Source organism: Bos taurus, chromosome 15 (genome assembly GCF_002263795.3).
Source record: "Bos taurus isolate L1 Dominette 01449 registration number 42190680 breed Hereford chromosome 15, ARS-UCD2.0, whole genome shotgun sequence".
NCBI lineage: Eukaryota > Metazoa > Chordata > Mammalia > Artiodactyla > Bovidae > Bos > Bos taurus.
This window is the reverse complement of record NC_037342.1, coordinates 34,922,954-34,945,962: the sequence shown is the minus strand read 5'-3', so window position 1 is coordinate 34,945,962 and position 23,009 is coordinate 34,922,954. Positions and strand designations below refer to the sequence as shown.

At 48.5% G+C, this 23,009-nt stretch overlaps 1 protein-coding gene across 1 annotated transcript in view; it reads left to right on the top strand.

Annotated features, from left to right (window-relative positions):
- The window catches only part of OTOG (otogelin), an 87,952-nt gene that overhangs the window by 13,451 nt on the left and 51,492 nt on the right, over positions 1 to 23,009 (top strand). Inside the window, exons 14-25 of the mRNA NM_001304328.2 lie at positions 185 to 231; positions 712 to 857; positions 3,051 to 3,183; positions 4,319 to 4,496; positions 6,448 to 6,572; positions 7,455 to 7,667; positions 8,283 to 8,475; positions 9,819 to 9,893; positions 10,130 to 10,173; positions 11,675 to 11,828; positions 19,755 to 19,862; positions 21,292 to 21,430. Coding sequence (NP_001291257.2) covers positions 185 to 231; positions 712 to 857; positions 3,051 to 3,183; positions 4,319 to 4,496; positions 6,448 to 6,572; positions 7,455 to 7,667; positions 8,283 to 8,475; positions 9,819 to 9,893; positions 10,130 to 10,173; positions 11,675 to 11,828; positions 19,755 to 19,862; positions 21,292 to 21,430 — 1,555 coding nt within the window. The remainder of the gene's footprint in view (positions 1 to 184; positions 232 to 711; positions 858 to 3,050; positions 3,184 to 4,318; positions 4,497 to 6,447; positions 6,573 to 7,454; positions 7,668 to 8,282; positions 8,476 to 9,818; positions 9,894 to 10,129; positions 10,174 to 11,674; positions 11,829 to 19,754; positions 19,863 to 21,291; positions 21,431 to 23,009) is intronic.

The following is a 23,009-nucleotide window of genomic DNA, read 5'->3' as shown; positions in this document are numbered from 1 at the left end:
ACCTGGGGCACTCACTCAGCACCTCTGAGTCACAGATCTCATCAGATCCACTCTGTGGGTGGACTCTCCACCACCCATTTTAGAGCTGGGAAGACTGAGGGCTGGGAAGGAGCTCTGCAGCCCTCGAGCATCTATCCTAGCCCTGCAGGGGTGAGTCCCTACTCCCTTGGTCTCTGTGTTTCAGCACATGCACTGCGGGCAGGTGGGTGTGCAGCACGTCTGTCTGCCCAGGTACGTCTGGCCCCACTTGGACTCCACCCCTTCTCTCAGCCCCTCAGCTTTTCGGGCCGGGGAGCTCAGAGGGCCAGGCCTGCAGCTGGGGTGGGGCACTCACTCAGTTCCATTGGCTGCGCCTGCCCCTCTTTGTGTTCTCAGAACTGCTCAGACTGATGAAGGGTTTTGTTCTGCCCTGGCAGGGAGGGTTTTTCATGGGGTCCCTCCTGAGTGTAGGGGGCTTGGACCAAGACTGGCCTCCATGCTCAGGGCCTGGTCTCCAGTTAGAGGGAGAGGAGAGGAGAGCTGCGTCTCCCTTCAGACAGACCTGGGGGGCTTCTCCCCAGTGACTGGGGCTCTCAAAGGGAGGGCCAGGGCTCCAGGCACCCCCGATTCCTAAGGACAGGGTGCCGTCTCCTCTGGGTGCTCAGAGCCGCAGGGCAGAGGCACTCCCTGTGGGGCAGGCCCCCTGGTCAGCTGCCTCTCTCTGCCCCTCAGCTGAGTGTTCAGTGACTGGTGACATCCACTTCACGACCTTCGACGGCCGCCGCTACACATTCCCCGCCACGTGTCAGTACATCCTGGCCAAGAGCCGCTCCTCGGGCACATTCACAGTGATGCTGCAGAATGCCCCATGTGGCCTGGTAAGTTTAAGGGCTGGGACCCCAGGCTCCAGCCAGCCAGCCGCCCCTGACTGCCGCCCCCTAGAGAGGCTGGGGCTTTAGGGCACGGCCTCAGGGCCTCCCACAGCCCCACCCTGCTGTCTGTTGTTTCTGGGCAGAGCCAGGGGACAGCAAACTGGGTTCTGGCTCCAGAACATCTGTTGGCTGAGTCACTTCCCTGTCCTGGCTGTTGTTGTTGTTGTTTTTTTTTTAATTTATTGAAATACATTTGATTTACAATGTTGTGTTAATTTCTGCTGTACAGCAAAGTGAGTCATTCTTTCTGGTTTTGTTTTCTAAATTTTACTGGAATATAGTTGATATACAATGTTATGATAGGTTCAGGTGTACAGCATACTGATCCAGTTATACATATACATATATTCATTCTTTTTCAGATACCTTTCCCATATAGGTTATTACAGATTACTGAGTAGAGTTCCCTGTGCTACACAGTACGTCCTTGTTGGTTAACTATTTTATATGCAGTAGTGTGTGTATATTAATCCCAAGATCCTAATATATCCCTCCTTCTATGCCACATTTCCTCTTGGCTAACCATAAGCTTGTTTTCAAAGTCTGTTTCTGTTTTGTAATTAAGTTCATTTATATAATATTTTAAAAATTAGATTCCACGTATGAGTGATATCATATTTGTCTTTCACTGTCTGACTTCACTTAGAATGATAATCTCTAGGTCCATCCAGTGTTGCTGAAACTTGCATTATTTCATTCTTTTTATGACTGAGTAATATTCCTTGTATATATGTATTACATCTTCTTTATCCATTCCTCTGTCAGTGGACACTTATATTGCTTCCTTGTCCTGGCTATTGTAAATAGTGCTGCAATGAACATTGACAGGCTTGTATCTTTTCAAATTATGGTTTTCTCCCAGGTTGTGCCCATGAGTGGGATGGCTGGATCGTATGGTAGTTCTATTTTTAGTTTTTGTAAGGAAACTTCATACTGTTCTCCATAGTGGTTTATCAGTTTACATTCCCACTAACAGTGTAGGAGGGCTCCCTTTTCTTACACCCTCTCCAGCGTTTACTGTTTGTAGACTTAGAGCATTTTTTTTTTTTTTTTTAATGTTTGGCTGTGCTGGGTCTTCATTGCTGCATGCACGGGCTTTTTCTCTAGTTGCTGTGAGCAGGGGCTACTCTGTAGTTGTGGTGCACAGGCTTCTCATTGCAGTGGCTTCTCTTGTTGCTGTGCACAGGCCCTAGAATACATGGGCTTCAGTAGTTGCAGTTTCCAGGCTCTAGAGCACAGGCACAATAGTTGTGGGGCATGGACTCAGTTGCTCTATGCACGTGGGGTCTTCCCGGACCAGGAATCAAACACTTGTCTCCTGCATTGGCAGGCGGATTCTTTACCACTGAGCCACCGGGGAAGCCCTATAATAATATTGTATCAATAGTATTACTATGTGTTATATTATTGTTGTGATTATTTTTACACTATTATTATCATTCGCCAAGATGTCCCTTCCTATCTCTGCAGGCTAAGTCTCGTTAGCACCCTATACCTGTTTTCAGCACTGATCACAATAATTAACCAACTTTGTAATCCCTTATTTAAAATCTGTATCCCTCACGAGTGTGTATTCTTCATGAGGTCAGGGACTATCTCTATCACTTTCATCATGTATGATTGTGTGGAAGGGGAGTATAAATGGACCCAATGTGTACTGCCCATTTCGGGGATGAGACCCTGAGGCCCAGAGAATATTAGCTCATTTCCTGACTGCTTATGAGTGGAGCTTGATATTCCGCAGGGTGTGACACATGGAAAGAGCTACACAAACACCAATAAAAGGACGAAATTAAATCCTGGGTTGCAGTCAAGTGGGGGAGGCCAGTGTTTCAGAGACTGGACTCTGAGCCATCTGGGGCCCAGCTCTGCTCTGTGTCATGGCCTGAGGGTTGACTACCATTTTTATTTGTAGTATCCTAGTTCTGCCACTAACCTTCTCCAGCCTGGGCCTCTGCCTTCTCATTCCCCAGATCAGAGCATTTGGTTAGAGGACCCCTAATGTCCCTTGGGTCTCTGACACTGTGAGGAGCCTGCCCCTGGCCTCAAACTGTGCTGACATCCCTGCCTTGGAGGGCTCTGTTGGGATCAGCAGGGAGACAGACTAATCCTTCCCATTTGGCCTTCCTCTCTCACTAGAACCAGGACGGAGTCTGTGTCCAGTCAGTGTCAGTGATTCTGCATCAGGACCCTCGGAGGCAGGTGACCTTGACCCAAGCAGGGGATGTTCTTCTGTTTGACCAGTACAAGGTCACCCCACCCTACACAGACGGTATGGCCCTGGTGGACAAGAGCTGGCTGAAAGTTAGCAGCGCAGGCTCTTCTGGCAAAGCACTGATATATGGGCAGGAGCTCACATTCTAGTACTGGGTGAATCAGGCCAGGGGACACCTTGGTCCCAGGAACATGGACTCTGGACTTGTAGAATTGTCTCTGTCCCCACTGAAGTGTGTTTCATGGCAGTATGATGGCTTCTCCTAACTTAAGGATATTAATGGAGCTCTCTTCCATCTCCCGGAGAAGGCAATGACACCCCAGTCTAGTACTCTTGCCTGGAAAATCCCATGGGTGGAGGAGCCTGGTAAGCTGCAGTCCATGGGGTCCCTAAGAGTTGGACACAACTGAGCAACTTCAATTTCACTTTTCACTTTCATGCATTGGAGAAGGAAATGGCAACCCACTCCAGTGTTCTTGCCTGGAGAATCCCAGGGACGGGGAGCCTGGTGGGCTGCTGTCTATGGGGTCGCACAGAGTCGGACATGACTGAAGTGACTTAGCAGCAGCAGCTTCCATTTCCACTCTATTATTATCCTTTCTGATTTCACAAGGACTTTGTGATAGCTTGTAGGAACCACAAAATCTAACAAAAATGGCAGAATGATTAGGAAATAAAATAGCATCAAAAAAACTAAAAAGAAAAAATAAAGAGTAAGGGCTCAAGGCTGAGAAGAGTGAAGATACAAGGGGTGTAAAGAGGTTTAAAAACAAAGCAAGTCACAAAAGATGTGAAATTCACTACAACTAAATCTAAATTTTAAAATTACTACAATTGAATCTGAAATCATATTTTCAACTTCCTGGTGGCCACTGTGAAAAAAACAAACCAAAAACGGGTAGTTACAGAATTCTTTTTTGCTAGAGAAGGAAACATACCAATTGCTTAGGGAGGCAAGAAATTTCTCATCTGGGGCTGCTCCGGTAGCTTATCCCTGGGTCCTGATTTCATCATTGACCAGGATTTCTTCAGAGCTCCCCAAACCAACCCAGAGCTTCACTTCTTTGTGGCAGAGCTTGACTGTGTGTGAAGACTGGGCTGGGTATGGGGTGAGTGTGGGCTATGCAGGTGATGGCGGTGGATGGGGTGATCTTGTCCGAACTTCCTACATCCCTTCTCCTTCTGTGCCTAGACGCCTTTGAGATCCGGAGGCTGTCCTCGGTGTTCCTGCGTGTGAGGACCAATGTGGGTGTGCGGGTGCTCTACGACCGCGAAGGACTGCGGCTCTACCTGCAGGTGGACCAGCGATGGGTGGAGGACACCGTGGGCCTCTGCGGCACCTTCAACGGCAACACGCAGGACGATTTCCTGTATGTGCCCTGGGCCCCGGAACCGGAAGGAGAGGGGGAGGCGGGGCCCTTAAGATATGCACCTGCTGCTAAATCACTTCAGTCGTGTCCGACTCTGTGCGACCCCATAGACAGCAGCCCACCAGGCTCCCTGTCCCTGGGATTCTCCAGGCAAGAACACTGGAGTGGGTTGCCATTTCCTTCTCCAATGCTTGAAAGTGAAAAGTGAAAAGTGAAAGTGAAGTCGCTCAGTCGTGTCCGACTCTTAGCGACCCCATGGACTGCAGCCTACCAGGCTCCTCCACCCATGGGATTTTCCAGGCAAGAGTACTAGAGTGGGGTGCCATTGCCTTCTCCGAAGATATGCACCTGGACACTGTCTAATATTTCTCCAGAACCCCCATGGGTTCTCACTGTGCAAAATATGCATCACTGGTTGTTTATTCCTCTACATTTAAATTTGTTTCTTTAGGGCTTCCCTGGTAGCTCAGCTGGTAAAGAATCCACCTGCAATGCAGGAGACTGATTCGATTCCTGGGTCTGGAAGATCCTCTGGAGAAGGGATAGGCTACCCCTCCAGTATTCTTGGGCTTCCCTGGAGGCACAGTCAATTAAGCCGCCTGCAACGCGGGACACCTGGGTTTGATCCCTGGGTTGGGAAGATCCCCTGGAGAAGGACAGGGCAACCCACTCCAGTATTCTTGCCTGGAGAATCCCCATGGACAGGGGACATGGACTGCGGGGCTGCAGTCCATGGTGTCGCAAAGAGCCATACAGGACTGAGCGATTAAGCACAGCACGTGTTTCTTTAAGGCAGGAGTTCACAGTCTTTCTTGTGCCAAAGAGTCATCCCAAGAGCTTGTTAAAATGATGACTCCTCGGCATGAACATAGTTTGGGAACTTGGGAGGGGACAGAAAAAGTCAGACTTTCCAGAAAGGAAAACAAATGATTGATCTTGGTGGCTGGAGGTTCTGGTCAGTCCTTCAAGTTACACGCATTGGGTGATGTAAAAAGAAACGTGAGAGTCTTTCTTCAGCCAGAAATGAGAATTTGTTTGGAAAATCAAGAATACAAAAAACTTGAGAGCTTTTCCATGCAGGTACATTTTAAAATGTAGGATCCTACTCTGCCTTGCCTGGTGGACAGCTCCTTGCCTGGTGTCAGGACACCTGGTCAGAATGAGGGGAGCAGACTATGTTTATTTAGTGTGTGTGCTGCTTGCCATACTCCTAGCCGTGAATCCTGGGTGGAAATGGTGTTCTGTGTAACCTGTGTTCTCAATGTTCTGGAGCAGGAATGTGTATGTGGTGGGCGCCAGGCGGAATTTGCCCCTCACGGACCTATGACCTTTGGCCATTGTACCATCTACACCCAGTTTAGTAACCCTTGGAGACTGATGATATCTAGGAAACTTGAGTATCTCCTGCCCCTTGTTGCCCCTTGTGTGACTATTTCCCACCTGGAGAGAGAGGGAGGGAAAAGGAGTCTGGGGGAACTGTCCATGGAGGAGGGTGAAGGAAGTCCTTACTCCGTGAAGTTTGGTTCTTGGTGTCCCTGTTTCTCTCTTTCTGACATGAAGACCCAAGGGTGGGTAGGGAGTGTGAGCTAGTGTATGGCCTCAAACCCATATGGAGCCTGTTAAATGTGATGCGTATATGTATGCCTGCACATTTGTAATTGTATGTGTTTGAATGTGTCTGCATAGATCTCCTTTTTGTTTGCGTGTCTGTATATATTTGTGCTGTGTGTGTGTGTGTGTGTGCAGGTGGTATATGTGAACCTGTGAATGTTATATATTTGGGAGGGTACGCATGCATCGGAATATGGGTGCTCATGCTTTATGCTTGCCTCTGTGTGTGTGTGCACACGCATGTGTACATGAGCAGGTGGATGCTTACCTGGGTGTATGCTGTGTGTTCACTTGGGTGTGCATGGGCCAGTGTGTGAATGTGGCTCTACCATGGCTGCAGGTCCCCAGTGGGTGTGCCTGAGAGCACTCCACAGCTTTTTGGCAATTCTTGGAAAACGCTGTCTGCCTGCTCCCCGCTGGTCTCTGGCTCCCGGCTGGACCCCTGCGATGTGCATCTGCAAGCCGGTGAGGTGGTTGGGGTCGGGGTGCAGGTGGGTAGGATTGGTTTGAGAGAGATGAGATGGGAGCCTGGGCATGAGGATGTTGCCCACGTTGGGTAGGAGTGATCAGAAAGGAGGAGCTGTGGGGAGGGGATGGGCCTTCCCTTCTGGTGAGGATCAGGCAGAAGCAAACTTCACGTTCTACCCTGTCACCTGCACACACATCTGTACTGGCTTCCCCATCTCAGGGCAAAAGTCCAGGTCCTCACAGCGGCCCCGCCAGGCCCTGCACTCTCCTCCCATCTCCCTTATCTCACCTCCTCCCCACACCCACCCTCCACCTAGCTCAGCAGCACTGGCCTCCTTGCTTTCTTCTGACCCAGCCTGGTCTGTCTCCTCTCCAGCTCTTTGCACTTGCTGTTCCATTCTTCTGGAATGTTCTTTCTTCATAAACACATGCCTGACTCTCTACCTCTTTCAAGGTTTTAGTCTAACAACATCTTTCCACTGAGGCCTTCCAAACCACTGGGTTTAAAATCACAATTCCCCTCTGCCACCACCTTGCAATCCCCATTTTCCTTCTCAACTTTCTCTCCTTAGATTCTTCACCTTGAATTTACTGTTTGTTTAGGGACGGTCTCCCCAACCCAGAATGTCTGCTACACGAGAGCAGGGACTTTTGCCTGTTTCCTGTTTTGTCCACTCCTGTGACTCCTGACATGAGGAATGCATTGCATGAATGCCTGCACATGTTCACGCACATACATACTGCACATATATACACATACACACATGCACACACACTCCTGTGTACAGTCCCCGCAGCTGTGGGGAGGGAGGGAGAAGCTGGGGCCCAGAGCACCAGGCAAATCAGACCCCTGACCCTCGCCCATTCGTCTGTCTCCAGCCTCCTTTGCCCTGCAGGCCTGCAGCGTGCTCACGGGGGAGCTGTTTGCGCCCTGCTCCGCGTACCTGAGCCCCGTGCCCTACTTTGAGCAGTGCCGCCGAGATGCCTGCCGTTGTGGGCAGCCCTGCCTGTGTGCCACATTGGCTCACTACGCCCACCTGTGTCAGCGCCATGGGCTCCCCGTTGACTTCCGTGCCCGCCTGCCAGGCTGTGGTGAGCACCCCATGCTTGTGTGTCCCATGCTTGTGTGCCCCTGTGAGGGCACTGGAGGAGCCGGAGCTCCAGATCTGAGTTTCCACCTGCCCCCACCCCCTGACTGGCTGTGGGAGACCGCAGGGAGTGGGCTGGTGGCCAGGTAAAGAGAGGGCAGCCCCAAGTCAAGGGCCCTGAGAGGATGCTGGAGGGAGCACAGTTGATCTTCACAGCCCGTGGAAGTGAGAGAGGCAGAGTGTGTGTGTGTATTTACACACCTGTGTACGTGTGTCTATGTGTGAGTGATGGGGTGAGTGCAAGACTATCAGGGGACGACCTCCACTCCCCCCACAAAATCACTACCTAAGAGGAATGCCCTGCAGAGAGAAGGAAATGCCAATGATAGGGTCCAGGCTGAACTTGGGAGATGGGATCTACCTCTGTGGCTTTGCCTTTCTGGGACAGTGGGAGGCAGACTGGGTTCAAATCCCAGCTGTAACCTTGACCTGCTGTGTGACCTTGGGCGACTGTCTTAACTTCTCTGGCTCTTGGTTCTCTTCTTTATGATGGTGACCCCACTCCACAAACTTGTGGGTGTGCGAGGGAGGCAAAGCACGGTCACATTTCTCACTACAGCGCTGTCCTGTGAGGCCACCAAGGAATACAGCCCGTGTGTGGCTCCGTGTGGACAGACCTGCCAGGACCTGGCTGGCCCTGAGGCCTGTGGGGTCGATGGTGGCAGTGACCTCAGAGGGGACGAGTGTGTGGAGGGCTGTGCCTGCCCACCAGACACCTATCTGGACACCCAGGCTGACCTCTGTGTCCCCAGGTGAGGAGGCTGGCTTGAGCTCTGTGTCAGGGGGTAGTGAAGCTGGGGGTCTCCAGAGCATATGAAACTGGGTACCTACCTGGGCCTCTCCTGTGCCTACTTCACCTCAGTCACAGGGCAGGCCTTGGAGGATAAGCTGGGCTTATCGGACACCCTCCCCACTTCCCACCCAGGCCTCTCTCCCCAACTCTGGCTCTTGGGTCCAGTCTGACTTTGCCACAAGACAGGACAACCCCACAGAGCCGAGAGGGTCTCTGCCCTCATCTCCCCTCTCCTTCCACACATCTTGATTGATCTGGTATGTTCCAGGCATTTCTAGACAATTCAGCAACAAGCAAAACAGAATCCTGACTTCACAAGAGCTCATATTCTAGGTGGTGAGACAGATAAAATAAGCAAATAAACAGAAACTTAACGGATCTGGTGGTAACAAGAGCTACATCGCCAAATACAGCTGAGCGAGCCCAGGGAATCCTGGGGAGGGGGGGGTTGCTCTTTTGTCACATGAGGTGAACCTAGGAGGAAGGCCTTTCTGAGGAGTGGCATGTGAGCGGAGATTTGAGGAAGGAGTACTCCAGGCGAAGGGGACTCGGGGAGCACCCTGAGACCTGGCTGTGGGCGTTCTCCATGTGGCTGGAGGGCAGAGTGGAAGGGGCAGTTGGGAGGTGGTGACCTCACAAGATCTCAGGGTTGACTGGCAAGACCCCTGGTCCCCTCCAGGCCTGTTTTTTTTTTTTTTTTAATTTGTAAAATGGTATCACATTCAACTGAATGTGGGGACATCAACATGAATGATGGGGGACATATTTGATTCACTCAGAGCCGTTTCTGAGCTGGAGTCCTCGCTTGAGATCCAGATGTGTGCCGTGCCCCCACCCCTTGAGGTTGAGTGTTGTGAGCGAGGGGAGCCTGTGAGGGTTATGTGGGATGGAGGAGGAGTTAGGGAGGGAGAAGATGGTGAGGAACACTGGGGTTGGATGAGTACAGACAACCTGTCCAGCCTTCAACTGCTCTGCTCCAAAGCCTGCACTTGGCTGTAACCAGCTGTTTGAGGTATGGGAGGAGGAAACACAGTCTTTGCCCTCAAATGACCTACAAAGAGGAACCTATGAGAAGGGTCACGTAAGGATCCCCACTTTACAGATCCCCTGTAAGGAAGAGAAAGGGGGGCCTAGCCTGATGTTCAAAATATTTTAACCACCCGTGTGGTATAGGCACTGAGCTTCAGAGCAGATGCTGGGTGTGAAAGCCCCTGGCTGGCTGCAGGGCGGGGTCCCTGTCCTCGGTGGTCCCTGCCCTGACTCCGGAGTCACCTCACCTTTCTCCGTTCCCGGCTTTTATAGGAACCACTGCTCCTGCCACTTCCAAGGAATGGATTATCCCCCTGGAGACAGCGATGTCCCAACTCTGGGCCACTGGTGAGCTTTCTAGCGGCATTATTATTCCTGTCTTTAAATGGAAGTTGCTGACTAAAGAAAATGCAGCTGGGTGGGACTTTCCATGAAGTGACAGCCTCCCTCTCTGCTCAGGGAGCGAGAGACAGCAGCGGGATGTCTGTCTGAGCTCCGCAGTGACCTGAGTGCAGTGACTCAGGGTCTCTGGGCCCTGCAGTGACTAGATGGGCTGACTCCAGTGCTTCTCTCTCTCTCTGCAGCCACTGCAAAGATGGAGTCATGAGCTGTGATAGCGGAGCCCCGGGTAAGGGGGATTGGGAGGGAAGGGGCTCCTTCATGGTGGTGGGATGGGGGAGACGAAGGTTGGGAGCTTGAGGACAGGCCAGGACAAGAAGAGCCCGCCCCAGGTCTCATGCCAAACCACTGTAGTCCTTGTCCTCTCGGGAAAGGCTGCAGCTTAGAGCGTGGCGTTGTGAGATCCTGTCCCAACCTCAGCTCCACTCTAGAGGCTGTCCCTCCTGCTTGTCAAGGAGATGCCGAGACTCTGTCTCCCTCAGGGGTGACCAGCTGGGATATCTGGGCAGTCCTGACCTCCCCTGGCTCCTGGATTTCCTCCATCTGAACCATCACGTGTCTGCTGAGGCTGACTCTGTATCCAGCCCATGTGGGATGTGGGGGTCACAGCAGTGGGGAGGATAGGCTGGGTCTTTGAGACCCTCACAGGCAGTGGAAGTTGGGGTGGGGATGCTGGATGACACAGTGGTGGATTGGCCGGTGAGTGTCTTGGATGGGCAGGGAGCTGGAACCCTCAGAGAGGGCCTTGGAGGGCAGAGGATGCTGCTAAGTGTGAAGACCAGCACAGAGAATATCAGAGAGCAATCACATGGCAGGTGGCTAAGAGCAGGGCCCCTAGACTCAGATACCCCGGCTCCACATCCTGCCCAGCCCTCACCACCTGTGCAGCCCTGAGGAGCTCACTTCACCGCTCTGAGCCTTCACTTCCTCTCTTGCTGTATAACCTGGATGCCTTCGTTCTTCCCACATTTCCTGTGTATCCCTGAAAGTGCTTCTTTTTGTAGTTCCTGTCCTCAGGTTTCTTCTCTTTGGGACTTTTATCTCATCTCCTGTGTCTATCCCTTTCTCTCTGTTCCATCCCAGGCTTGCCCCATTTTATTGATCTCCCTAAGAAAGATCACTCGCATGGTATAAGTGTACAAGGCCGACTTGACTGAAGGCTTTGGAGAGAGAGTGGGTATATGTCACAGAAATACAGGTGAACGGGAAGTTGACTTTCCTGCTGTTAAACGTTCCCAGCCACTTTGTCACACTGCGTGGCTGTCCGCTTCCTGGCTCTGCTTCTGGTCCCTCTGGGACGCTTCTTCTTTCTTTATCATGTCTTTTGAAAGCAGAAGTGGCTTCTCTCCATCATATGGGAAAATGGGGGGTAGTAATACCTCGCAGAGTTGTGGCAGGTTAAGTAAGGAGATGCAGGTGACAGGCCGGGAGCAGTACCCGTGAAAGGACACACCTGGTGGTGGCACCAGTGGTGGTTGTTCTGTTGTGGCACAACACCCGACTCCAGCCCACAGTCGTGTGCTCCTGGGAACCCAAGGGATGCCTCAGGGGCAGCCAGGGCAGCAGAAAGCCTCAGAGCCCCATCTCTGCCTGTATCCCCCAGATGCAGGTCCCCAGGTCTCCCTGCCCGCCCCACCCTCTGCCTCCCAGGAACCCACCCCAGGCCCAGGTGTTGCAAGCATCCTTCTGAGGGTCCAGGCTCTGGCCAGCACCACCCTCTCCTCTTCCAGCTGCTGCCTGCCCAGCGGGCCAGGTCTTTGTGAACTGCAGCGACCTGCATGCCGACCCTGAGCTGAGCAGAGAGCGGACGTGTGAGCAGCAGCTGCTGAACCTGAGCGTGCCAGCCCGCGGGCCCTGCCTCTCAGGATGCGCCTGTCCTCAGGGGTATGTCTCCGTGTTGCCCTGGGTTTCTATCCCTGAAAGGCTGGCAGAACCAGGGACCACAGGGTGGAGTGAGGGGCAGAGAAAACCGCACACAGTCTTGCAGGGAGGCATTAGCCCAGGGCTGCCCAGGTACAGCATTATAACTAGTGAGGAATCTGAGAAAGAACAGGAGGGTGGGAAGCCAAGCCTGAGTGGTATCTACCTCCCTCTGCTTTTCACCAATGTGTGGCCTTAGACAAGGAAGGGGCCTCACTCCTCTGAGGCTCAGCTTTTCATCTGAAAAATGGGAATAATAATAATACCTGCTACCTCAAGAAATGGTTGTGAGAATTAAATGAGGTGCTGAAGAGGACACAATGGGTGGGTGCCGAGCCTGCCCTAGAGGTCTCATGGGCTGAAGACCATGAGAGGAAACCCATGTTTAGCTCTTAGCCTTCATCCCTGCAAATTTCTGACCATGTTTAGGGCTCAGGCCTCACCCAGTGGAAGCGGTCTCCCTCCTAGGTGTCTGAGATGCTGCCATCACAGCTGTGATGGGTTACCTGACTTTTATGGGTTGCCTCATGGGTGTTCTGCTTGCCAAGGTGACTGCAAGGGCCCAGCGCCTCACTCTGCCCACTCCTGATGCTGGTCTAGGCTGAGAAGATGTCTGGTTGCCTCGTCTCATGACTTGGCAGCATGGGGCTGTGTCCTTCCACCTGTGCAGAGCTCAGTGCTCAGCTGGGAGTCCCAGGCCAGGCCTGGCAGCCAGAGAAAGTGAGAAGAGGATCAGGGCTTCTAGTGTGCAGAGGGGAGGGAACATTCAGCTGGAGTTTTGCTATTTATAAAACACTTTGGTATAATGATGTCTTTCAATCTCAGAGCATCCTTGGGAGAAAGGAGGGGGAGGGTCATTTTTCCAATTTTGCAGATGAGGAATTTGAGGCCAAGGGTTGGATGGAGGGAAGTGGTCTGCCCAAAGATCCATGACCCGAATCCAACTCTGCTTAGTCCAAACCCTACCCTTCGGTTAGAGCATGCTGGCTCTGGGAGGCCTGGGGTCTAGTCCCCTTCACAGAGGTCATGATATAGGTCATGAGCCTGCCCTTTCCCAGACAAAGGCATCCACCAGGGACCCCTGTGAGGTCTGGAGAACTCGCACAGGATCCTAGACCTGAGACTCTGCATTTCTATTAATAACAAGCTCCCATGAGGTGCCAATGTTGCAGGTCTGGGGACCATACGTTGAAGAGCAAGCCTCTAAAGCAATGCCTGACATTAGGGATTAGTTTAACTCAAAAGATCCTGAAACCAGAGTGGGGTTCCCTTTTCAATCCCCAGGCTGTGAAGGGTAGGCTAGGATGTGAAGGTTTCCAAGGGCTGGGTGACCTTTGACAAGTGACATGACCACTTGGGCAACAGTCTTCTTGCCTGTGAGGCCCCACTGCTGTTTGCAGGATTAGTCTGAACGGACAGTACCTGAATCCTCTTCCTCTGCTCCAAGCCTCTCAAAGTTCAATCCATGCCCTGGTGCTGTGCCAAGAGCATCCACAGTCCAGAGGGCTTAGTGTTTGTCACTAGCTATGTGATCCTGGAAAAGTCACTTAATGTTTATGAGCCTGAGTTTGGTCATTCTGTGACTTGAGGGCAGTTAACACCCACCGTGCAGGACTCTAGTGAGATCTGATGAAGACAACAGCTGTGAGGAGCTGCTCGCACTAAGTTCTCCAGAGAACCTTGTCCTCTTCCCCTTGTTAGTGTTGAACCCCTATCAGCTCCTGGCATCTTTGCTGTAGTGACTCATGCTCTGCGCTAAATGCCCTCTGAGGAGTTTCCACACTCCACAGGGGCTTGTCAAAGGGAAATTGCTACAGTCTCAACTGTAAAGGAAGGACAGGCACTTCCTGGCATCGTGGAACATTCTCCTGGGAGCTGGGATAGGGCTCCCAGTGATAAGTAACAACCCCTGCCTGGGCCCCTCTGGGTTCCTGGTCCCCCTGCCACCCTCCTAGTGTTTTGTAGAATCTCTGGGTGTGTGTATTGCTCCTGGGCTCCTGCAGGCATCTGGCGCTCTCTGTGCTGCTCCCAATTCTTCTGCATCTTGATGCTGAGCCAAGGGCTCTGGGGTCACAAGGCAATGTAGCACAGTGGTTAGGAGCATGGACTCTGGAGTCAGGCTTGTGTCCTGATTCCACCTCTTACTGGGTGGGCCAATTAACTTCCCTGAGGTTCAGTTTCCTCATCTGGAAAATGGCACAGAGTAAGCACTCTATGGCACCCCACTCCTGTACTCTTGCCTGGAAAATCCCGTGGATGGAGGAGCCCAGTAGGCTGCAGTCCATGGGGTTGCTCAGAGTCGGACAGGACTGAGCTACTTCACTTTCACTTTTTGCCTTCATGCATTGGAGAAGGAAATGGCAACCCACTCCAGTATTCTTGCCTGGAGAATCCCAGGGACAGGGGAGCCTGGTGGGCTGCCGTCTATGGGGTCGCACAGAGTCGGACACGACTGAAGCGATTTAGCAGCAGCAAGCACTCTATGTGAGTGATAGCACTGTCTTCCTTTACTTGGATTCTATGCATTTGCAAATGCCCCTGAGGAGAGACTCCCTTAGCAGTTAAGGAGAAAGAGCTCCACAAACTGAGGCCCAGAGCTCCTCCCTGCATATTCCTGTCTGTGGTGGGCACACAGAAGGTGCTAAGGATACACGCAGGTCTGCAAAAGCCCAAGAGGGAGCCGTGGATGGTGGGTGGCAAGGAAGGGCCTGAGGGTGGAGATGGAAGGTGATGAGCCGTCCATCACTGGTGTCTGATTCAATTATGGGGAAAGGAAGGACAAGAAACCAATATTTATCGTGTATCTACCAAGTGCTAGGCAGTGTGCCCAGGTCTATAATTAAATTCTCTTGATGACCTTCGGAGGAAGGTGTCATTATCCCCTTTTTACCTGTGAGAAAAACGGAGACTTAGAAAGGTTAAATGGCCTCAGGTAGAACATAACCACATGCTTTTTTATTTTTTCCTCTAGCAATCACAATGAAATGTTGGTAATGGAGTTAAAAAAAATGTATACATCACCAGGGACAAAGGGAACGAGAATGGGGTGACAGTGGCATGAGATAGGCCAATAGTTTTTGAAGAAGGAACCAGGGTGGCTACGTAGAAACTGACCCTGCAGAGCAGAGGTTGACGCTGATGCTTGTAGAGGGGAAGGCCAAGGAGAAGCAGGCTACCCGGTGTTGGCAGCTTCAGGAACAGGACGCTCCAGGCATCTCAGAAGAGCCGGTGGTGGGAGCAAGACAGTGGGATAAGTGGCAAGTCTGTGTAAGGAGCAGTTAAATGCCCAGATTCCCTTACCCCATCCAGCAGGAGAAAGACAGTAAGAATTTCTAGAAAAGTCAAATCAGAGACTTTGATCCTGGGGACAGAGGCAGGGATGAGATGCAGAGGGACGACAGGGAGATGAGTGAAAGCCAACTGGGGCCCAGCCCACTTCCCCGGCTTGGTTCCTGGGATGGTGACATCAAAGTTTTTGCCTCCCAGGTCAGAAAGGGAAGAGGATTCTAATCCTGAAAATTGGCTGGGCAAAAAAAAAAAAACAAATTCCTCCAGAAACTGACATTTTGGGGCATCCTCAACAAAATGATGACCCCCTGGCTTAAATATGGAGCTTCCAATCAATATATACGTAAAACACACAGATCGTAAGCATATAGTTTGCTGTGCACGTGTGCTTGGTCGCTTCAGTCGTGTCCGACTTTGCGACCCTGTGGACTGCAGCCCTCCAGGCTCCTCCACCCATAGGATTCTCCAGGCAAGAATACCGGAGTGGGTTGCCATTTCCTTCTCCAGGGGATCTTCCCAACCCAGGGATCTAATGCCGCTGCATCTCTTGTGTCTCTTTGCATTGGCAGGCAGGTTCTTTTTTTCTATTTAATATAAATTTATTTATTTTAATTGGAGGCTAATTACTTTACAATATCGTATTGGTTTTGCCATACATCAACATGAATCCGCCACAGGTATACACATGTTCCCCATCCTGAACCCCCTTCCCACCTCCCTCCCCGTACCATCCCTCTGGGTCATCCCAGTGCACCAGCCCCAAGCATCCTGTATCATGCATCCAACCTGGACTGGCGATTCGTTTCTTATATGATATTATACATGTTTCAATACCATTCTCCCAAATCATACCCCCCCCTCCCTCTCCCACAGAGTCCAGGTTCTTTACCACCAGTGCCCCCTGGGAAGCCCCATACAGTTTGCTGAGCTTTGACAAATTTATACCCTCTTGTAACCCACACCTCCATCAAGATATAGAACGCTTCTTCCCCCTCAAAAAATTTATTGTGCCCTATGTCTTTTCCCAGTTGGTATCTCCCCGTACCCCTTCACCATAGTTCTTTATTTTTGGCATAAATAGGCTCTACCTGTTCTAGAACGTCATGAAAATAGAGTCATACAGTATCTACCCTTTGATGTCTGACTTCTCCTTAGCATATGTCTTTGACTGATCCATTGTTGCATTTCCCAGTCGTTTGCTTCTTTTTATTGCTCAGTAGTATTCCATTGTATGAATATATTATAATTAAATCATCCACTCAAATGTTGATACATATTTAGGTTATTTGCAGTTTGGGCTATTTTAAATAAGGTTGCTTTCTCTTGGAAGAGCACTTCAGTGTGGAATGAGTGGAAGGGTAGATGTACATTTCACTATGTGAAAAATTGCCAAACTATTTTCCAAAGAATTTGTACTATTTCACGCTCTCATCGTGTGAGAGTTCTGGCTGCTCTATATCCTCACTAACACTCGATATTTTCAGGCTCTCTCATTTTTGTTATTTTAGTGAGAACATAGTCAAATAACATTATGGTTTTAATTTGTATTTCCCTAGTGACTAGTGAGGAGTACTTTTTCATGTGTTGTTTGGTCATTTGCATATCTTCATTTGTAAAGTGTCCAGTTAAGTCTTTTGCTCACTTTTTATTTAGCTGATTTTTTAAAAAATTGAGTTGTAGAAGTTCTTTATATATTCTGGATGCAAGTCCTTTCTCGGATATATGTATAACAAATATTTTCTCCTAGTCTGTGGTTTGCCTGTTCATTTATTTAAAAAGTCTTAATATGTCCAAACAGTTCTGATGAGCAGAAGTTTAAAATGTTGGTGATATCTACCTTGGCAATTTTTTCCTTATGATGCTGTCTGTGTTCTAAGACATCTTTGCCACAATACCAAAGATATTCTTCTATATACCCTCTAGGAGCTTTATAAATTTTGCTTTTACATTTGGGTCTATAGTTGATCTAAAATTATTGTATTTTGGTATCTGCTATAAAATGGAGTCACTCATTGTATTTTTTTCTGATGGATATCCAGTGGTTCTAGTCCCATTTAAGAAGGATTTTCCCTGTTGAATTGTTTTGGCACTTAAAAAAAAAAAATCAATTGACTGTATAAATGTGGGTCTATTTCAGGACTCTTTCTTCTGTTTCATTGATCTATTTGTCTATCCTTAGGCCAATATCACTCTGTCTTGATTTCTGAAGGTTTATAGTAAGTCCTGAAATCAGAAGTTGATAGTGCCCTGACTTTGTTCCTTTTCAAAGTTTTTTGGACACTTCTAGGTTTTTGAATTTCCATGTAAATTTATGATAAACTTGTCAGTTTATACAAAATGGCCATTGGAATTTTGATTGGGATTGTGCTGCACCTATAGATCAGTTTGGGAGAACTGACGTCTTCATACTAGTGGGTCCTCTAATCTGCAAGTAGGTCACCATTGTTCCACTTCCTGGGCCTTCTTTAATTTCTCTCAGCAGTGTTTCCTAGTTTTCACCCAGAGGTTTACACATTTGTCATTGAATTATTTATAGATATTTAGTGTTTTTGCTGTCATCCCATAGAAGTTGTCAAATTTATAGGCACGTCAATGATAATTTTTTTTTGCCTGTTTGTTCTATCATTAATGGAGAAGAATGTTAAAATCTCCAACTATAATTGTGCTTTTGTCTTTTTTCTCCTTCAGTTCTGTGAGTTTTTGCTTTTGTTTTTGAAGCTCTGATATTTGGTACATACCCATTTAAGATTCTTCTGCTGATAAACCGATCTTTTAAAAATTAATTTATTTATTTTAATTGGAGGCTAATTACTTTACAATATTGTGGTGATTTTTGCCATACAGCGACATGCTTATTTTTTTTTTTTTTTTATTTATTTGGCTATGCCAGGACATGTTGTGGACATGGGATCTTTGATCTTCGTTGCTGCATGTGGGAGTCTTTTTTTCTTTTTCTTTTTTTTTTTTTTTATGTTGCAGCATATGGGATTTAGTTCCCTGCCCAGGGATCAAACCCAGGCCCCCTGCATTGGAAGTGCAGTCTTAGCCACAGGACCACCAGGGAAATCTCTGACTGTTATTATTATGAAATATCCCTTTTTATTAGAGTTAATGTTGTTTGTCTTGAAGTATACTTTGTGTAAGTTTAATATAGCCACTCTGTCTCTCTTGTAACTAGTGTTTACATGGTATCTTTTCCTATCATTTTGCTTTTCATTTATTTGTGCTATTATATTAATATTTCAACTATATCTTTAGGAAACAGAGTACAGTTGAGTCTTGCTTTTTTAGCCAGTGTTACAGTTTTTCCCTTGTAATTAGACAGTTTATGCATTTGCCTTTAATAATTGGGTTGAATTTAACATTACAATCTTATTTGTTATTTGTCTTTGTTTTTTCTTCTTTTCTTTCTTATTTGGGTTAAGTAACTTTAGTCTCCTATTTTTTCTCCTTTATTTCATTTAAAATATATAGATTAGTATTTTTAATCTATATATTTTTTAATTTATTATTTTTTTGGCTGCACTGCATGATATGTGGAATCTTAGTTCCCCAACCAGGGATCCAACCTATGCCTTCTGCATTGAAAGTGCAGAGTCTTAACTATTGGACTGCCAGGGACGTTCCTATATCCTGATATTTTTTGTTTTATTTTTGTAGTTCTCTAAAGATTACAATATGTATCTTTCATTTATCACCATCTACTATGAATTGATGTTTTCCCACTTTATGTAGACTACTTGCAACAGCCTGCTTTCATTTACTTCCTTCTTGTCCTTTTTATTGTTATTATCATACATTTTACTTCTACCTGTGTTAGAAACCCCACAATTAATTGACATTAAGTGAAAGTGAAAGTCACTCAGTCGTGTCTGACTCTTTGTGACCCCATGGACTATACAGTCCCTGGAATTCTCCAGGCCAGAATACTGTGGTGTAGCTTTCCCTTCTCCAGGAGATCTTCCCAACCCAGGGATCAAACCCAGGTCTCCCACATTGCAGGCGGATTCTTTACCAGCTGAGTCACAAGGGCAGACCAACTCATGTCCAGTTGACATTAATCTTGCTCTAAATGCTCAGTTATCTCTTAAAGAAATTAAGAAATAATTTTTAAAAATGTTTACCACCATATTTTCCACTTTTGGAGTTGTTCATTCCTTCAGGTGGATCTGAGTTTCCATCTTCCTGAAAAATTCCCTTTCACATTTCTTTCCAGTGCAAGTCTCCTAGTTACTCCATGAGCCACCTGCATAGAAGGGTCTATGCCCATGCCCATGGTGTGTTCATTAGTGTACAGCTAGTGTCCACGGGACAGCTGGCATCTAGCCTGGCCGGGGGGTGTGGCTGGTAGAGCTGAGCCTTGCTTCCCGATGGATGGCAGAGACTTCTGACCTGGGCCAAGCCTGCCTCTCATGTTCCAGTTGCTGAGGTAGCTCTGAACCTCACTGGGCAGGAGCAGGATGGTGGTAGGTACATGTTCACTGTCTTCCAGGGTAAATGCTGAGAAGCCATCCCAGGGCATCCATGTGGCTACAAGGTCGTCCACAGGTGGCAGAGATGAAAGGGTGCTCTCCTGACCATCTGCCCACTGTGTCCTTACAGCCTGCTCAGACATGGGGATGCCTGCTTTCTGCCAGAGGAGTGCCCATGCACTTGGAAAGGGAAGGAGTACTACCCTGGGGACCAGGTCATGTCTCCCTGCCATTCCTGGTAAGTGAGGGCCCCATCCAGCCTCTACTTTTTGTTGGGGCTGAGAGTGGATATGGGATGTGTGATTGTGAGTACAGTCTAGCATTCCCCCTTCAACCATGTTCATATTTATCTTGTGTGATTGTGTGCTCTGTAGGGGTTTGTGTATATATACAAATATGCATAGAAAGAATTTGAGGAAATGTTTCTGTGACTATAAATATCAATGTGAGTTTGTTCATACGTGTATATGAATGTATGTGCGTGTGTATTTGTAACCGTGATGATGTGTTTGTGTATTTATATGGATGTGTGTCAGTACATGTTCAAAATGCATAGACTGCACATGTGAGTGTATATGCACATTCATGTGCATGAAAAAAATGGACATTCAGATCATGTTATTCCCATGATGAAATCTTCTGAACACTCCCTCTCTCACTGCTAGCAAAGCTACTATTCTTACAGTGGTCTTCTAGGACCTACGGAATCGGAATCTCTGTTACCTCCCCAAGTTCCTCCTCTCCTCCTACTCTCTCTATTCTAGCCATGTTGTCTTCCAGAATGTTCTTCAGGACCTTTGCAAAAGCTGTACCCTCTGCCCAGAACACTGTTTTTCCAAATATCCATATACATAATTTTCTCACACCCATTAAATCTCTGCTCACCTGTCCTTCTGTCCATCTTATTTAAAATTGCAACCCACCCCCACACACATTCCCAGTCCTTATCTTCTTCCTTTCCCCACATAGTACTCATTATCTTCTATCTATTTACTTGGGGCTTCCCAGGTAGCTCAGCAGTAAAATAATCCATTTGCAATGCAGGAGATGCAGGCTTGATCCCTGGGTTGGGAAGATCCTCTGGAGGAGGATATGATACCCCACTCCAGCGTTCTTGCCTGGAAAATTTCATGGACAGAGAAGCCTGGTGGGCTACAGTGCATGGGGCCACAAAGAGTCGGACACAACTGAACGACTGTGCACACACACACACGTTACCTACTCATGCTTACTTATTATGTTTTATTATTTAGTGTGTATCTTCCTCCTTTAGAATACAAGCTTCACAAAGGCAGAAGATTTTTTGCTGTTTTGTTCACTGATGTAGCTCAGACTCCTAGAATAATGCCTGGGATATGGGAGATGCTTATTACTTGTTGAATGAATGAATGATTGAAGTGGCAAAGAGAGTGTGGATATTGGAGTTGAATCGATCTTGGGTCAGTCTTGGCTCTGTTATTGATTGATTTAACCTTCTGAACCCCAGTGTCTCTTGCATAAAATGGGGACCCACCCTCGTATCCTTTGGGCCTTTGTTGGAGGTCGATGATTGTTGACACTCAGCCCAGGGGTACACAGTGGGTACTCGATGGGCAGTGGCCCCACTGTGGGTGCTCAGGGTGGGGGCGGGGCACACCCTGTGAGGGGTCTGGGCGCGTGTGTTTCAGCGTGTGCCAGCGCGGCTCGTTCCAGTGCACCCTCCACCCCTGTGCCTCCACCTGCACAGCCTATGGTGACCGGCATTACCGCACGTTTGATGGGCTCCCATTTGACTTCGTGGGGGCGTGCAAAGTGCACCTGGTCAAGGTGAGCACCTGCGTATGTCTGCACAGTTGGCTCCATGGGTCCCCAGAGCAGCTGATGCATAATTGGATGGTTGGGGCGGGAGGATCTAAGCCCTGGTGTTTGGCAATTCAGAGCCTCAAAGAGGTGCTGAGGAGCAAGATCAGGGCTGGACAGAGCCCACCAGTTATAAATACCCCAATGCCTGTCCACTCACCATTATAACCTTCTTGGGTGCCAATGGGTTTATAGTAAAAACGAATACTTTCTGGGCCCTCATTAGATGCTGGGTGGTCTACCAAGCCATTTTAAAGCATTATTTCACTTAATTCTTACAGCAACCCTAAATGACAGAGTTTATTGAGCCCGTGTTAGGGATGGAGCAAATTGGGCTGAGGAAAGTTGGCATCTCACCCAGGTCGCACACAGTCAGTGACAGAATTGCGGTCAAGCTGGAACCAAGAAATCTGACTGGAGAGTTGGTGTGTAAAGGAGTCATGTGTTAAAGCCACCAGCTCACGCAGAGGAAAAGGAATGGTGATGTAGGAGAGCATCTTAAAGGCAGGATCCCCTCCAGGAGGAGAAGAGGGTACCAACAGGGCAGGTGGGAGAGGCCTCAGGCCCTTTGGCTAAGGGCCTGTCCATCTCATCAAATAATAGTAATAGTAATACCTTTTATGGGCTCCCCTTGTGGCTCAGCTGGTAAAGAATCCGCCTGCAATGTGGGAGACCTGGGTTTGATCCCTGGGTTGGGAAGATCCCCTGGAAAAGGGAAAGGCTACCCATTCCAGTATTCTGACCTAGAGAATTCTATGGACTGTATAGTCCATGGGTCAGAAAGAGTCAGACACGACTGAGCAACTTTCACTTTCACTTTCAATACTTCTTATGAAATAAGCCCTATCTATGGCGCAGGCACTGTGCTGGGGTTTTTCATATAATTTAAATGATTCCACAAGGCAAAGGTGATAGGCCTTGTTTTATTTTATTTGTTAAATCTCAAAGGCTTTGCATGCTCTTCGCTCACATTTAAAACAATGGAGAGGCATATATTAAAAACGAATATCCCTCTTCGCATCTCTTCTGTTCCTGTTGCCTGCTGAATAAGCGCTCATAACAGACAGGAGTGAATCCTGCAGGAACATGAGCAGGATTCCGCAATCTGCTTTCATCACTTGATAGTATACTTTGGACATTTTCTCATATGGTTGGTAAATTTCTCTTCTTTCTGTAGAATTCCACAGAAAGGATGTGCTCTAGTTTGTTTTATTATCCACCAGTATTTAATTACTCAATGAATACTTGTGTCCCTAGACTCTTAGAAGTAGAATTTCTATAAAAGTTATCCCTTTAGAATGTTGTCTGGTGTGGCTGCTGCTGCTAAGTTGCTTCAGTCGTGTCTGACTCCGTGCGACCCCATAGACGGCAGCCCACCAGGCTCCCCCGTCCCTGGGATTCTCCAGGCAAGAACACTGGAGTGGGTTGCCATTTCCTTCTCCAATGCATGAAAGTGAAAAAGTAAAGTGAAGTCGTTCAGTCATGTCTGACTCTTCACGACCCCATGGACTTCAGCCCACCAGGCCCCTCCATCCATGGGATTTTC